Raw genomic sequence first — 13,852 nt, 5'->3', positions numbered from 1 at the left:
ACAATCAGGCCCAGGAGAATCTGTACAAGACGCCACACAGAGTTAGTCAGCACAAAGCCCAGGTGACGTAGAACAAGCACATAGAGGAGCCTGCGAGAGGGAGCGAGAGCGCGTACGAGACAGCAGATGGCGAGCACGATCGTCCAGAAAATGTTGCGCCTCCTCTCCATGCACTTCTGCTTCCTCGACAGACGCTGGAACATGCCGCCCTGCTCCTTCAGCCTCTCGGAGGCATCGACCGTCTCTTCGAGCCTGGAGATGAGGAAGAAGGGAGATGTCAGCACTGTAGAAGTCTTGCCAAAACAAACCAGCGTTGGGGGGGATGCTAAGTACGTACTTGCCCTGTCGCTCGAGCAGTCTGTCCAAGTTCTGGAGGGCGATGTCCTTGACCTCGTCGGCCTTGGCCTGCACGGCTCCGATCTTGTCAACGTTCTTGTAGTCCGAGAACCGATCCTGGAGGGCACCACCACAACGGGCAAGGAGGGCGAGTCAGTCAATGTTCTTACAGATCCCAAGATCAGATCTCAAGAATTAGTGCGATCAAGAATGGTCGAGGGACGGCTGCGAGGTCGTACCAGCTGGGCCTCCACGAACTTCTTGAACGAGGAAACGTTCTGCTGGTCTGCGTAGCCCTTCACATCGTACTCCTGTCTGATCGTGCCGAGGAATTCGAAGCACACGCGCTGCTTGGCGGCACCCTGCTTGGCAGCCGCAAGGAACACCACACGATCCGCCACCCAGACGTCGAATCGATGTCTGCATGCGTAAAGGTGAGGTTTAGCGCAATGAACTGTGTTGGGGCATTTCTTCTTGACGAAGAATGAAGATACTCGAGACGACGTAGAAGAACGGCCCAACATTATCGCCTTCAAAAAAAGGGCTTCCGAACAACACGCTCCTTTCGCGTGGTTCGAATTCAATTGCCTAGGCTGGAAAGAAGAGAACGAAAACGAACAAGATCGTGAAGGGCATGCGGCGGGGAGGACGTACCCCTTGTCTTCGAAGCTCTTCTTGCCATCATCGCCGTTGTCGATTTTTCGCACAATGGTGCGGGCCACCTCCAGGGCGCTTCCATCACGAACCACCTCGGTTGTGCGGCCATCGTCCTCCACAATCAAAGCCAAGCTAATCGCAGTGTTCGACATGTTTGTAGGGTGCTGTGTGGTGGAGTGAAGCTAGCAGATCGATCTCTCGCGAGCAAATAGGTGAAGAGAGTTAATTGAAATTATTGGAGTAGAGCCGAGAAAGAAAAACTGTTCGTGTCGTGAAAAAACGAACAAGGCAGATCGATAGATGAGATGTGTGTAGATAAGAAGTGAAGTAGATGAGTCTGGAATCGTTGAAGAAGCGTCAAGGAAGGCAGAGCAACCACAACGAGGACCTTTTATTTGTCGACCGGGTTGTTGGGGTGTGGCGGGCTTCGTCCGGCCAACTCTCCGCGAGAAGTCCCGTGAAGCGTGCCATAGAAATTGGCCGCTTGCAAATGGACGGGTGCCAGCTGGAGAAGAGGCTGAAGTTGCTCTCTGCTGGCTGATCTACCTGACTATAAGAAGCCACCAGAAATGCCCTCAGAATCGCGGGCGGCAGCGGATCCCCGACTGGACCGAGAGCGAACCTTCGAGAAACAGAGAAAGGGCAAGAACTGCTGTGTTTCCTACTCGTGGGAGCAAAATACCAATCATTAGATCAATGCACTATGTAATGAAAGGAAGAAGTAGGAAGGGCCGGTTAGCTTAGTTGGTAGAGCGTGGTGCTAATAACGCCAAGGTCGTGGGTTCGATCCCCATACTGGCCATTCTTTTTGGGCTCTTGGACGTCGGGACAAGCGAGCGCCCACGGACGACGAAGGTGGGTGGGGGAATGCGGTGGCAGTTGGTGTGAGGGACCACAGTGGGGAGAAGAGTTTTAGGTGTTCATGGTTGTTTGCTTGCTTGTTTGTTTGGACGCAGCCTTTTCTGGGCGCTGTGGTATGTTTGAAAAAGGATTTGGGCACCTCTCTAGGGCTGTTGTTCGCGGTGGGGGAGGGGAGTGAAGGAAGAGGCCAAGCTCGGCACATAGGCAGCCAAATGGGCGCCGAGGTTGCGTAGCACCCGTGACTCGACGTCGTGCTCTCGTGCCAGGGCGGCGGGAGGGAGTGGCGCGGCGTGGCCCTCGAAGCTCATCAAGAGATGGTAGGGCGGCCCCAGGTGACGCATGTACAGGAAGAGCGCCCGAGCCCGGTCGAGGTGGTAGGCCGCCGTCACCACCATGATGCGTTCGATGCCCAAGGATTCCACGATCTGCCGGCCTCGTGAGCTTAAAAAAAGCCAATGGCGCGTGAGGCGGAATAAACATACCTCGTAGACGTAGACGACATTATCGACGGTGGTCATGGCCATGGGCTCTTCAACTACGTGCTCCGCTGGCACGCCCTGATGTTTGTGGCCGAGTGTGAGTGATCGCTCTGATCAGATCATGTTGAACCAAAAAATCTTGTTTGTTCGTACCAGTTCCACCAGCAATCGCTTCATCACCACCGACTCAGTGTTCTTGTCGGTCACCGTCGCGCCGCCGGTCACAATCACCACCACATCATCACTGTCGCCGTATTCGTCGTTCTCCGCGTTGCCTTTTCCCTTTCCTTCACTCTTAGCTTCTCCATCGTCATCATCGGTGGTCGCTGCATTCCTTGTTCTCGTTGTTCGCTGGAGACGCTCGACCCGATAGATGGCGGCCGCCTTTTTCATGCGTGACACCAGGTCGGGCGTGGGCTGGCCGTCGGGCAACAGCTTCTTGCCCAGCACTACGACTGCTGTCCTTCCCCTGTGTGGCAGGCATGAGCTGTGTACACATGTGCATGGCCATGGTGGAGTGGTGAAGAAGAAGGTGCACGGAATACCGTGGCGTAGGTCGCACTGTTGTCAGCAGTACGCGATCGGGTTCCTCCCACGCAAGCTTCATCACGGTGCACTCGCCGCTGGCCTCGGCCTTCTCAATGGCTGAAACCGCATCAGCGCTCAGGACCCGGTTGGGTCCTCCTTCCCACACATCTCCCTGATGAGTGTGTCAGATGGTGCGACAACGAAGCCCGGCGACAAGAACGCGTTTACAAGAAATACACAAATGAAGTGCGCGTGTACCGGGCCATTCACGAGGGCGAACTTGAACTCCAGCGGAGGGCTGCCGCTCTCACTCGCCGAGTGGTATGCATGGATCAGGTCCAGGGGTATGCGTGTCTGCCAACCGCCACCGTTGCCGTGGTGGTAGTGCAACGGCCAGCCTTTGCTCGAGTCCCACGCCCCGCCCCACTCCTGTCCATAACCCGATCAGCCACCCGCCCACGTACACGTGTGCTTGGGCGGGTGTGCGTACTGGTCTGCCGACGAGACGCACGGCGTGGCCATAGCTTGTGGGTGCACCGTCGAGTCTGAGGCGCAGCGAGAGCCCTGGCCACGTCTCTTCGTCATCTTCTCCATCTCCCGTACGCGGACCAACTGTGGTGGAGGTGGGTTTTTAATTTTTGCCTTTATCTTTATATTGTATTTGCGGGGGGGAGGCAGTACACGTGGGCGGAGGGAGGGTGGTGGAGGCCACCACGAACGATGGCAAGGCTGCTGATGGCGGTGGACCACGTGCACTACCAGTGGCCTCTGCGCGTTGGCCTTTGGTGGCTCGTCCGCCCATCAACCTTCTTTTTGGACACGTCTCCCCTGATTTAATTTTCATTTAAACGCTAAAATAAGCTGAAGATACTGGAGCTAAGTCGAACTCTGGCCATAAAGGCCATAACATGGAACGCGCCACACCACCGGCCTGCGACGACGTGCAGACTGCTCGCTCTTATGAGCCCTTCTATGTTTCGGCCACGCTGCTGACGGGGAGGAGCTATAACGTAGACCTGTCGCCGGCTGCAGGCCCCGACTGTCATGGCGCAGATACCACCGTGGGCCAGGCCAAGGTCCGCATTGGGGCGTGCCAGGAGATGTGGGAGAAGGGCAGCCTCGACCCCGACCAGATCCGGCTCATCTTCGAGGGGAAGCGACTGGAGGACAGCCGACCCCTGTCCCACTACGGCCTGCGCCACAGCGGCTCCCGACTGCATGTGGTGGTGCGCCTCAGGGGCGGCCTGTTCTTCCCCCTGGCCCCTGCCCCCGACCCAGCCAACGACGTCGTTGGTGACTGCACCTCCATTTTCTCCACCGCTGGGTCATCCAAAGGTACCTTTCCATGCTCCAGCGCTTTGTCTCCCGTAGCACGCTAACGTAACGTTGCGCTGCGTCCTGCATTGCGTGAAGAGCGTGCAAAGAGGACCGACATCTGCAGCTGGCTGCAGGACAGCGTGCATTTGTGGCGGGTGGGTAAAGACACCGACTGGGCCGAGCTCATCATTGAGCCCGGTGGCTCGTACGAGGGTACAACGCTCATTGCCCTTCTCGCCTTGCCTGCTGGACCGCGTCCTAACTACTGCGCCCACATTACACGTGCAACGCGCCCTGGCAGGTGGTGCATTCCTTCTGCGCGTAGCCTTCCCCCAGACTTATCCGTTTCATCCGTTCCAGCTTCGGCTTATCACGCCCCTCTACCACCCCACCGTGGGTCCGGCGGGCATCACGGCCGTGATCGGCTACGATCCGTACCCCTCTACCCTCCTCCTTAACCTCCTCTTCTGGTACCGAGCCAAGGCGATCAGCTGATTCGGCCACCACGCGTGGCGGCGCATTCTGAACACAGGGTTGTTTCATGGAGTCCCGCGCGCTCGGTCCGCACGCCTATCATAGGCGACTTCATCAAGCAGATCCAGTCCTACTCGCTGAGCGCGGAGACATGCGAGATGCTCAAAGGGGGGGTTTTACAGGTTAGCTACTACCGCTCCCTCCGCCTCATCGCAATCAAAGCGCCGGACGCTGATGACGTTGCTTTACTTTTACGCACGAGGCAGGTGGGAGATGTGCTTAACGAGTTGGCCACCAACGGCGAGGAAGGCGCTCGCGCCAAGGCCCGCTTGTGGACTTGGCACTTTGCAACCGACCACGGTCGCGCCTACATGCGCTCCGGTCGCCGCTGCTCGGGCATGACCCAGCTCGCGAGCCTCATCGCAGTCGACCCACAGGCACCACGCCACAACTCTGATTTGCTTTGTTGTTCTGCTGCCATTCAAGGTGTCCACTGACTTGTGATTGCTTCCCACACAGCTGCACATCGAAGTGCGCTCGGTGATTCTTGTGGCCCACCGGTGGCAATCGAAACGACAGCAGCAAGGCGAAGAGGCGTTCGAGGGGAACGAAGAAGGGTTGTTTGGCGCCCTGCCGCGAGAGCTGCTGCACGCCATCTTGGTCTGCATCGGCAGCGACCGCCGGCCACCACCGCCTGCCGCTCGCATGTGGGAGCTTGTCAACGAAGGCGACGACGGCCTGCCAGAAGACTGGCGCTCTCGTCTCCCTGAACTCCCTGCAGCACAGTAGGCGGAGCACTCACTTGCATGAAACTAGATAAGGCCAATGGGCGTGGAGGACTTTCTCTTTTATTCTCTGGGCATTTAAAAAAAAACAATTACTTAACAATGGGACGAGAACGCACCAGCTCGGGGCTGCCGCTTTCGGTGCAGCGCCCAGGGAATGACCGCGCGGTCTTGTTCATGGCCTTGGCTGGCCGCATGACCCTTGGCCTGGCCGTTGCCTGTTTCATCTACATCTACTTCAACGCGTGGCGACACATCTTTCTGCAGCCCCTCTGGCTCTACTCTGCCCCTTCCCCATCTTCTGCTTCCCCATCTTCCGTCGCTTCACCCTCTCTCCCGGCAGACGAAGATGCATCCTCGTCTCCGCTGCTTTTATCGGAACTAGACTCCGAGCCCTCTTCGATCTCGCTGCTGTCCATCTTGCTCCTTGCGGCACTCCACTTCCCGTTGGCCATGTTCTGGTGGACCTATTACCTCACTTTCACCGTCGGCCCCGGCTACGTGCCCAAGGACTGGGTACCTGATATTTACATTTATATTGTAGTTTTCTAATTTCTAATTTAATTATTTAATAAATAATATTTATATATTAATTCATTGTTGAAATGTGATATTGCACAGAGCGCGGACTTAGAGGACGCACATGCGGGCCGACAAGTGCTGTGGTGCTCCAAGTGCAGCGCCTTCCGTCCGGAGAGGGCGCACCACTGCAAGTTCTGCCAGAGGTACTGATGATCCCTCTTCTTCGTCGTCGTCGTCCTTTTCAACTCGATACTAAGTGTTACACACTTCTTCCTTGATCATCTGTGCAGATGTGTACTGATGATGGATCACCACTGTACATGCCTCCTCTTCTTCCATTTACGAAGTGGCGGTTTGGCTGACTTTCCGCGCGTAACGACAAGGCCCGTGGATTCAGACCTGCGTGGGCTATCACAACACCAAGTACTTCCTCTTGTTCCTTTTCTACGGCCTCATTTCCTGCTCCAGCTTCCTCTACCTCTTCTACCAGCACTACCATCAGCTGCCATCTCCGGTTCGCTCCCCGCAACCGCCCCAATGAGTGAGCTTAGGAGGTGAAAGTGTGTTCTCACTCAACCTCCCCAACAGGATGAATCCATGCCCGAAGATTTCGCTGCAGCGGCGGAGACGGCCAACTGGCGAGGTAATGTATGCGCGGACACACGGGCTTGTCCTTGTGATGGCTGACACGACTGCGTTTTGAGTAGTGTTTGCGAGCACCTGCATTCTGGGCGTCTTCGTCTTCTTCCAGGCGTTCCTGTTGAACGATCACGTCCGACTCATCGCTCGCAACAAGACGTTCATCGACTACCTCGCCGTGCACTCCAACCCCTTCCTGGTACGCGCTCGCGCGCTCCTCTCTTCTCGTTTCTGAAACATTGACTCGTTCTCTTTCTTTGTGGGGGGGGGGCAAAGGCCAAGATGGCAATGTCATGGGGAACGAGCGCAAGGAGACCGAAGAAGAGCGAAGAAGATTACAACCGTTACGACTTGGGCACGATGGCCAACATCCGGTTCGCTCGCCTGGTCTCGCCTTTACTCGCTGGTGCTCTGCTGACATCAGGTGTCACCCTGTGCCACCAGATACTTCTTGGGAGACAGCATGTGGATGTGGTTTTGGCCGACGCCTCCGAGAGGCACTGGCTTCTCCTACCCCTCGAACCGCCGGGAGCGATCAGACGATTCCTACGACGTGCCCGGCGAATCATACGACCTGCGACGGCGATGAGCTCGCCGGTCAAGCTAGAGGTTGTAACAACGGCGAAACTAGAATGCTTAAGTTGGGCGATATCACATACAGCACTCCACCAGGCGCCTGCGCAATGCGGCCCCTCCCGGTGCGCAACCGTGGTGTGGCCGATAATTTGTCGACAAATTTTCGGAATGCAAAGCATTCCCTGGTTTTTTCTCCCTTCTTGGCCTTCTCCGCCCCCCTCCCAACGGCCGGAGAAGAAAGCTCGGAGGTCTGGTATTTCTCTTTCCTCACCTCCGTGCGCAGACGACCACACTCCGTCAGCGGCCTCCTTCTCTTTCAATTTCAGATCTCTCATCACACATAGAATGAGCTTCTCTCCTCGCGGTGGTCGCGGTGGTGGCTTCTCCCCGCGTGGTCGCGGTGGCGATCGTGGCGGCCGTGGTGGCGGTCGCGGAGGATTCGGCGGCGGTCGCGGTGGCGATCGTGGCGGCCGTGGTGGCAGCCGTGGTGCCTCCAGGGGCCGCGGTGGCGGTCGCGGTGGCGGACGTGGTGGAGCTGGTGGCATGAGGGGCGGCAAGAAGGTCGTCATCGAGAAGCACAGACTCGACGGCGTGTTCATCGCCCGAGGCAAGGAGGACGCTCTTTGCACGCGCAACTTGGTCCCCGGAGACTCCGTATACGGAGAGAAGCGTATTTCTGTCGATGTACGTAGCCTCTACACTCCCCCTTATTCAATTTCAGTGGTCATCTCTCCGCGGTCCTTTTAGTGCCGAAATCGCGTAAATTGCGCCCCCCCCCCATTCGGTCAGTGAATTAATCGCGGCCCTCTTTCGTTCGACTACCTTCAGGAGGTCGATGGATCGAAGGTGGAGTACAGGGTGTGGAATCCTTTCCGCTCTAAGCTTGCTGCTGCCATCATCGGTGGTGTCGAGAACGTGTGGGTCAAGCCTGGCGCCCGCGTCCTCTACCTCGGTGCCGCCTCCGGTACCTCCGTGTCGCACGTCTCCGACATGGTCGGACCTGTACGTGTTCCCTCCATCATACTATCATGCCTTCATAAATCTCCTCCGAGATTTTATCTTCCGCAGCTGCTAATTTTGTGCCCCTCGTCCAAATGTGCAGCAAGGAATGGTGTACGCTGTTGAGTTCTCCCACCGCTCGGGCCGAGATCTCATCAACGTCGCCAAGAAGAGGACCAACGTCGTCCCCATCGTCGAGGATGCCCGTTACCCCCTCAAGTACCGAATGCTCGTCGGAATGGTCGATGTCGTCTTTGCCGATGTTGCCCAGCCCGATCAGGCCCGTATCGTGGCCATCAACGCCCACCAGTTCCTCAAGAACGGCGGTCACTTCGTCATCTCCATCAAGGCCAACTGTATCGATTCCACGGCCGCCCCCGAGGCTGTCTTCGCCAAGGAGGTGCAGAAGCTCAGGCAGGAGAACTTCAAGCCCATGGAGCAGATCACGCTCGAGCCCTACGAGAGGGACCACGCCGTCGTCGTGGGTGTCTACAGACCCGAGGCGAAGGCCTAAGCTCTCACTTGTTTTGTTCACATCATCTGGCGCGGGAGGGGAAACAAAAGCCGATCATAAACCAAAAACATTGAAAAAACTGAAACACTCGTTCCCCAGTACACGCATTCCTGGGCCAAGATGAAAGTCGCCGTCTGCCACGCAAGAGATGAAATAAGATCATCTGCGAGATGGAGGATCTGCTGATTTTTGAAGAAAAGAAAGAAACGAAAGGAAAAGTGCCCACCTCGCAATTGAATTAGATCAGAACCAAGATGCAGAAGGAAGAGCGGAAATGGGCGTTTGATTTGTCCAAGGACAAGTACCAGACGAGGCGAGAAGTGAGCCTCTCCACTTCCTCATCGACATCATCTTCGGGACAAATCATCGCCCCCCTGGGCTACAGAGGCGATGTGCAAGTCTCGAGCGAGGCGGGCAGCCGCACTGGCGCAGGCAAGGGCAATGCCCCTGCCACGCCCAACATGAAGGAGCTTCTCAAGAAGGTCCATCTCCTCCCAAATCTTGTGCAGATTCGGCATCAATGGACAGTTTGCTGATAGTGCTCCCCCCCAGAAAGCGTGGGAGGCGGCCTATGCGCCTGGACGCAGCATCTTCATGACCCTGTTCATGATGTGGATGACCGGCAGCGGCGTTAACATCTTCAACATCATGATCACCCTCTACACCGTTGCGAACCCGCTGAAGGCGATCGTGTCCGTGCGATCCGGTACGTGCTCCCTCTCTCAATGAGCGCACACAAAGGCTCCGCGCTGTTGTCTCACTCTCAAACGCAACCGCACTGCAACACACTCAGAGTTTGCGCGCTTCGCTGAGTTGGGCAGCGAGCTGTTGCTGCCCCAGCTCGTCTTCGTTGCGATCAATCTCCTCACTTTCGGCCTGGGCGCCTACAAGGCCTACAACCTGGGTTTGCTGCCGACCGATGCCGATTGGGCTATGGGCCTCAGCCCCAAGCAGGTACCATCCGCCAAGCCTCGTCCATTCGTGTGATGTGTCTACCATGGATGGATCCACGTGGATGTCACAGGCCTCTCATCAACCCCCTTCTTCTCCTCTCATCATCTCCAGGTGTTGGACTTCTCGGGAGGTGGCTTCACCTACTAGCACCAGCATTCCCACCCCCCTTGCAGCTTCATTGCCTCTCTGTCGCTTCTGTGCGCTATTTATTGTATCCATCCCGTCACTGTGGATTGATAAAGCATCACCATCTTCCTTTCCGTCTTCCGTACTCGGCTCGAGAGCTGGCGAGACCTGACTCAGCGAGGCGGTTGACCACCCCGCCCCTCCGGCACCGCGGTGTGTGCCCGCCCAATCGCCGCCGACCGGAAAGGCCCATTCCCGGATCCCCTTAGCGGAGTGCCATTGGCGTAGTCCTCCACAAGCAAGCACCAACTGCACGACCAGCAGGGAGCAAGTCCCCTGCCTCCTTCCCTTTTGATTTTGTTTCTGATTACTTCGTTCCCGTCGGTAAAGAAAGGATGAAGGGGACGACGCTTTCGTTCTTCTTTGTCGCCGTCGTCGTACTGGCGAGCCTGGACTTCGCTTCAGGTACCCCCCCCCCAATCCCCCTTCTCCAACTTGCGGCATTTTCCGTGCTGGTTTTATTGGCTGTTTATTAAATATTTCATTTTTATTAATTATTTAATTATAATTGCTCTGCGTGCAGCCGCAACGTTCTCGCTGTGGAACCAAACCGACTTCGACAACTGCGTGAAGCTCCAGGCGTCGGTCTACGACTACAGGTACCGCTGGCTCGCGCTACCGCGCTACTGCAGTTGTGGCCAACTCGTGTGTGCGTGCGTGTCTGCTTGTGTGCCCACCAGGATGTACTGGTCTATTGTCGGTGACAACATTGAGATCGGCCTGGCCGCCAAGGTACGTACCTTGGCAGCCGTCGCTGCTCCTTCTCTCCCGTTGATGGTTCCGGAGAATCTCATCAACTCTCCCACAGGTCAATGGCTGGATGGGCGTGGGCATCTCGACCGATGGGTCCATGGACAGCAGCGGAAGTACGCTTCTCCCCGCCACTCTGCGATGCTGCTGGACGTCATGGCCGACAGGGCTGGCTGGCTCACCTGTGTGGTTATTTACGTGCGCAGACGGTTCGGACGTATGGGTCGGCTGGATCGGGGGCGACATCGGTGCCTGCGCGGGTCCTGGCGGTTGTGTGCTTGACTACCGGGCCACGGCCCTTCAGCAGTACGCAATTTCTCGTTTCTTAGCATTGTCACATCCTAAAGCTGTCGTGGCCTGCAGACCCATACGAGACGCAACAAGTCATCTGTTGAACCGGTCCTTTGGCTCCGTACGCTCGCGTTTGCCGACCTTGAGCTTCGGTTGTGAGGACAAACAACACTCACACTCATTACTTTCTCTTGTACTCCACTAGATCGATGGCTACAAGTGGGTCAAGTTCCAACGTCTCCTCGTGACCAATGACTCCCAGGACCGCGACATCACCCCCGATGAGCCGCAGTATGTCATCCACGCCCTCGGCAACTCGGTATGATGGACTGCTGCAACAGCCCTGCCTTTTTTCTTTCTTTCGCCGCGTGCGGTATGGCGTGAGCTCACGGACCCTCTCTCGTTCGCTGTACACCCCGCAGCTGCCGACAGACATCGATACATTCGAGATGCACATCGCGGGGACCAACTACCCCACGTACATCCAGTTCGGCCAATCACAATGTACTTTTGCACACCCTGGTCTTTTGTTGGGAGTGCGATGCTGACGTGTCATCATGCGGGCACTCATCAGGGGCGTGCAACGACTCCGCTCCCACGCCCGCGGGTCCAACGGTCAACTTTTACGAGAATCCGACAAAGACCTGGCGGCTCAACTGGACACTGATCGACGACGGAGACTGTACGCACTTCTCCTTTGCCGTTCCCTCTCGAGACTCACACGGCCTCCGCACCAGCGATCGAGTTCAACGTGTCGGCTCGCACTAGTTCGTGGTGGGCGCTCGGCATCAACAACAACGAGAACATGGTGGGAGCGGACATCATGTGGTGCTCCTTCAACGGGTTAGCTCGCCTGCCCTCACGCCGTCATAGCTCATTACACTAATCCGGCCCTTCCTGGCATGTGTCTGCGCAGCGGCACTGGCGTCGTGGTCGACCGGAAGGCGACGGCACACGAAACGCCCGGGAGTGATGCGGTGCAAAACGTCGAACTCGTCTCCGCTGAGAGTACGTGCACAGCTCTCGCTCGTGCACATATCGTGCAGTGCCGAGGCATACTCGCCACTCACTTTCCCTCGCGCGCCGGATGGTACAGGTGTGAATGGATGGTCCACATGCCAGCTCCGGCGCAAGCTGAACACGGGCGACGCGCAGGGCGACAATGTGATCGGTGGCAGCTTCCAGGTGCGGCGCTGACTGCTACTCGTTCACTTCAGTACTTTCCTGGCATCGGGCGTAAGCTAACGCGCAGATTGTCCGCGGCACACCCGCACTCGCACGCACAGAAACTGCTGTGGGCCTATGACGCGCCATCGGGGAAGCGTTCCCTGGTCGAGCGCGACTGCCCTGACTTCTGTCAACACGCCTCCAACACGGTGCGTTCTCGGTTTCTCACGCCGTAAGCTAATACGCGCCAAGGTCAGCGACTGGCGCTGACAATGCGCCTCCGTGTGTGTGTGTGGTGTGTGGTGGTGTGTGGTGTGTGTGTGTGTCTACGCCGCACAGAAAGGACTGGCGACGGTCGACTTCCTTACAGGGGCCACGGCCGGCGTTTCCACCGACGACAAGCGCAAGGCGCACGGCATCCTCATGCTCTTCGCCTGGGGCCTGCTCGCCGTGGCCGGCGCTTTCATCGCAAGGTGAGCCACTACGCCCCCCCCCCCGCGCAAGCCCAGCGCGATCGCTCATCCCGGCGCCTCCCCAGGTATTGCAAGACGCCGCAGGGCAAGTGGGTGCTGTACGGCTATGTGTGGGTGCACCTGCACGGCTTCCTCGGCATCCTCACCTTTGTCGTCAACCTCATCGCCTTCGCCCTCATCGTGAGCTGGGTCAGCGACCGGGACATCGACCACTTCAAAGGAGGTGCGACCATCTCACACATACCACTGAGAACATCGTGCTGAACGCACACGCACACGCACACGCACACGCACACGCGCACGCGCACGCACACGCACACGCACACGCACACGCACACGCACACAATTGCCTTCGAGTGCAGCGCATGAGATCATCGGCATCATCGTGTTCATCTGCGCCTTCTTTTTGCCGCTCGTTGGAGTCATCGCGGAGCTGTTCCTCAAGAAATGTACGCCACATCCTTGCATACGCCACTTCCGGCTGTGTGGCTCACTCACGAGTGGTCGCGACTGCGATCGGACAGACCGCGACCCCAACTGGGTGGGCTACCTGATCGGACTGACGCACGCGTGGTTCGGCAAGGCGCTCGTGCTGCTGGGCCTGGTCGAGATCTACCTGGGCCTTGCTCTCTACTGCGTTCCTACCTACGTCATGGTACGCGCACGCACCTATGGCAATTGACGTCTCGACCAGCCCGTGGTCTCACACCGTACATGCGTGCCATCGCACCTGCACGACATGCGCTCACGCAGGTGACGTACGGTGTGAGCATTGCGTGCATGATCGCGCTGTTCCTGGCCCACGAGGTGCTGCGGTGGTTCGCGCCGTGGGGCTCGTGGCTCGGCGGGCCGGGCTTCACCTACCAGCGCGTCGACGACGACAACGGCAGCACGGAGATGAAGGACTTCTCGCCGGAGAACAAGATCCCCTGGATGAACAAGCGAGCGCCCGTGGTACGCACCGCGCACTTCTGTGGTCGGTCCCACTGTGGCGTCGAACTTATGTCTCGTCTGTCCGTATGTGATTGGCGCATCAGCAACCGCCACTGGTGGTGAAGATCTGCCTGTGGGTCGTGCAGGTGGGCTTGGCGGTGGCCATCATCGGCCTCTGGATCGCCACCGCCGTCGGCATTGGCGAGAAGGTACGCCGTCGATGGCACCGAGAATTACTCCAGAAGCGAAGTGATGATCGTGCAACTTGTTTTCTTCCTCACCTAACCTTCATCATCCTCTTCTTCTTCTTCATCTTCTTCTTCACACATCAGGACATCAACGACCCGAACGACAGCTACGATTCGACATGCGCCATCGGCACCAAGTTCCAGTAGTCGAGTTCGAGCGCAG

The 13,852-nt window shown here is 57.5% G+C and overlaps 7 protein-coding genes across 7 annotated transcripts; 5 read left to right on the top strand and 2 right to left on the bottom strand.

Annotated features, from left to right (window-relative positions):
• Positions 1-116: 116 nt before the first annotated feature.
• Positions 117-1,145, bottom strand: ACA1_025730 (uncharacterized protein; the record flags this gene model as incomplete). The annotated part of the gene is made up of 4 exons (XM_004334020.1): positions 117-244; positions 338-453; positions 576-756; positions 991-1,145. Coding segments are annotated over 4 exons (580 nt in total), but the record flags the coding sequence as incomplete, so codon positions are not given.
• An 852-nt stretch (positions 1,146-1,997) lies between these two features.
• On the bottom strand, positions 1,998-3,446 carry ACA1_025720 (Hypothetical protein; the record flags this gene model as incomplete). The annotated part of the gene is made up of 6 exons (XM_004334019.1): positions 1,998-2,279; positions 2,337-2,411; positions 2,487-2,802; positions 2,879-3,033; positions 3,120-3,290; positions 3,399-3,446. 6 exons carry the CDS (start codon positions 3,444-3,446, stop codon positions 1,998-2,000), a joined length of 1,047 nt encoding a protein of 348 aa, XP_004334067.1.
• A 323-nt stretch (positions 3,447-3,769) lies between these two features.
• Positions 3,770-5,441, top strand: ACA1_025710 (ubiquitin domain containing protein; the record flags this gene model as incomplete). The annotated part of the gene is made up of 6 exons (XM_004334018.1): positions 3,770-4,196; positions 4,275-4,391; positions 4,480-4,612; positions 4,711-4,834; positions 4,919-5,077; positions 5,172-5,441. 6 exons carry the CDS (start codon positions 3,770-3,772, stop codon positions 5,439-5,441), a joined length of 1,230 nt encoding a protein of 409 aa, XP_004334066.1.
• A 449-nt stretch (positions 5,442-5,890) lies between these two features.
• Positions 5,891-7,187, top strand: ACA1_025700 (DHHC zinc finger domain containing protein; the record flags this gene model as incomplete). Its single annotated transcript, XM_004334017.1, has 8 exons — positions 5,891-5,953; positions 6,059-6,162; positions 6,250-6,275; positions 6,343-6,473; positions 6,548-6,607; positions 6,711-6,797; positions 6,875-6,972; positions 7,043-7,187. The coding sequence occupies 8 exons, from the start codon at positions 5,891-5,893 to the stop codon at positions 7,185-7,187; spliced, it is 714 nt and encodes a 237-aa protein (XP_004334065.1).
• Positions 7,188-7,519: 332 nt separating this feature from the next.
• ACA1_025690 (Fibrillarin, putative) lies at positions 7,520-8,687 on the top strand (the record flags this gene model as incomplete). The annotated part of the gene is made up of 3 exons (XM_004334016.1): positions 7,520-7,858; positions 8,003-8,176; positions 8,277-8,687. The coding sequence occupies 3 exons, from the start codon at positions 7,520-7,522 to the stop codon at positions 8,685-8,687; spliced, it is 924 nt and encodes a 307-aa protein (XP_004334064.1).
• Positions 8,688-8,941: 254 nt separating this feature from the next.
• ACA1_025680 (uncharacterized protein) lies at positions 8,942-9,788 on the top strand (the record flags this gene model as incomplete). The annotated part of the gene is made up of 4 exons (XM_004334015.1): positions 8,942-9,169; positions 9,240-9,393; positions 9,481-9,641; positions 9,753-9,788. The coding sequence occupies 4 exons, from the start codon at positions 8,942-8,944 to the stop codon at positions 9,786-9,788; spliced, it is 579 nt and encodes a 192-aa protein (XP_004334063.1).
• Positions 9,789-10,162: 374 nt separating this feature from the next.
• Positions 10,163-13,836, top strand: ACA1_025670 (DOMON domain containing protein; the record flags this gene model as incomplete). The annotated part of the gene is made up of 20 exons (XM_004334014.1): positions 10,163-10,232; positions 10,351-10,426; positions 10,508-10,559; positions 10,636-10,693; positions 10,784-10,883; positions 10,941-10,989; positions 11,074-11,187; positions 11,291-11,372; positions 11,443-11,550; positions 11,606-11,711; positions 11,785-11,876; positions 11,965-12,053; positions 12,155-12,244; positions 12,375-12,508; positions 12,574-12,731; positions 12,871-12,957; positions 13,033-13,163; positions 13,262-13,462; positions 13,546-13,650; positions 13,774-13,836. 20 exons carry the CDS (start codon positions 10,163-10,165, stop codon positions 13,834-13,836), a joined length of 1,965 nt encoding a protein of 654 aa, XP_004334062.1.
• Between the last annotated feature and the right edge of the window lie 16 nt (positions 13,837-13,852).

The sequence above is a fragment of the Acanthamoeba castellanii genome (assembly GCF_000313135.1).
Source record: "Acanthamoeba castellanii str. Neff unplaced genomic scaffold scf7180000084451, whole genome shotgun sequence".
In the NCBI taxonomy this organism is placed as follows: domain Eukaryota; phylum Discosea; order Longamoebia; family Acanthamoebidae; genus Acanthamoeba; species Acanthamoeba castellanii.
Note: the sequence above shows the minus strand (reverse complement) of the source record. Positions and strands in the feature narration are given on the sequence as shown.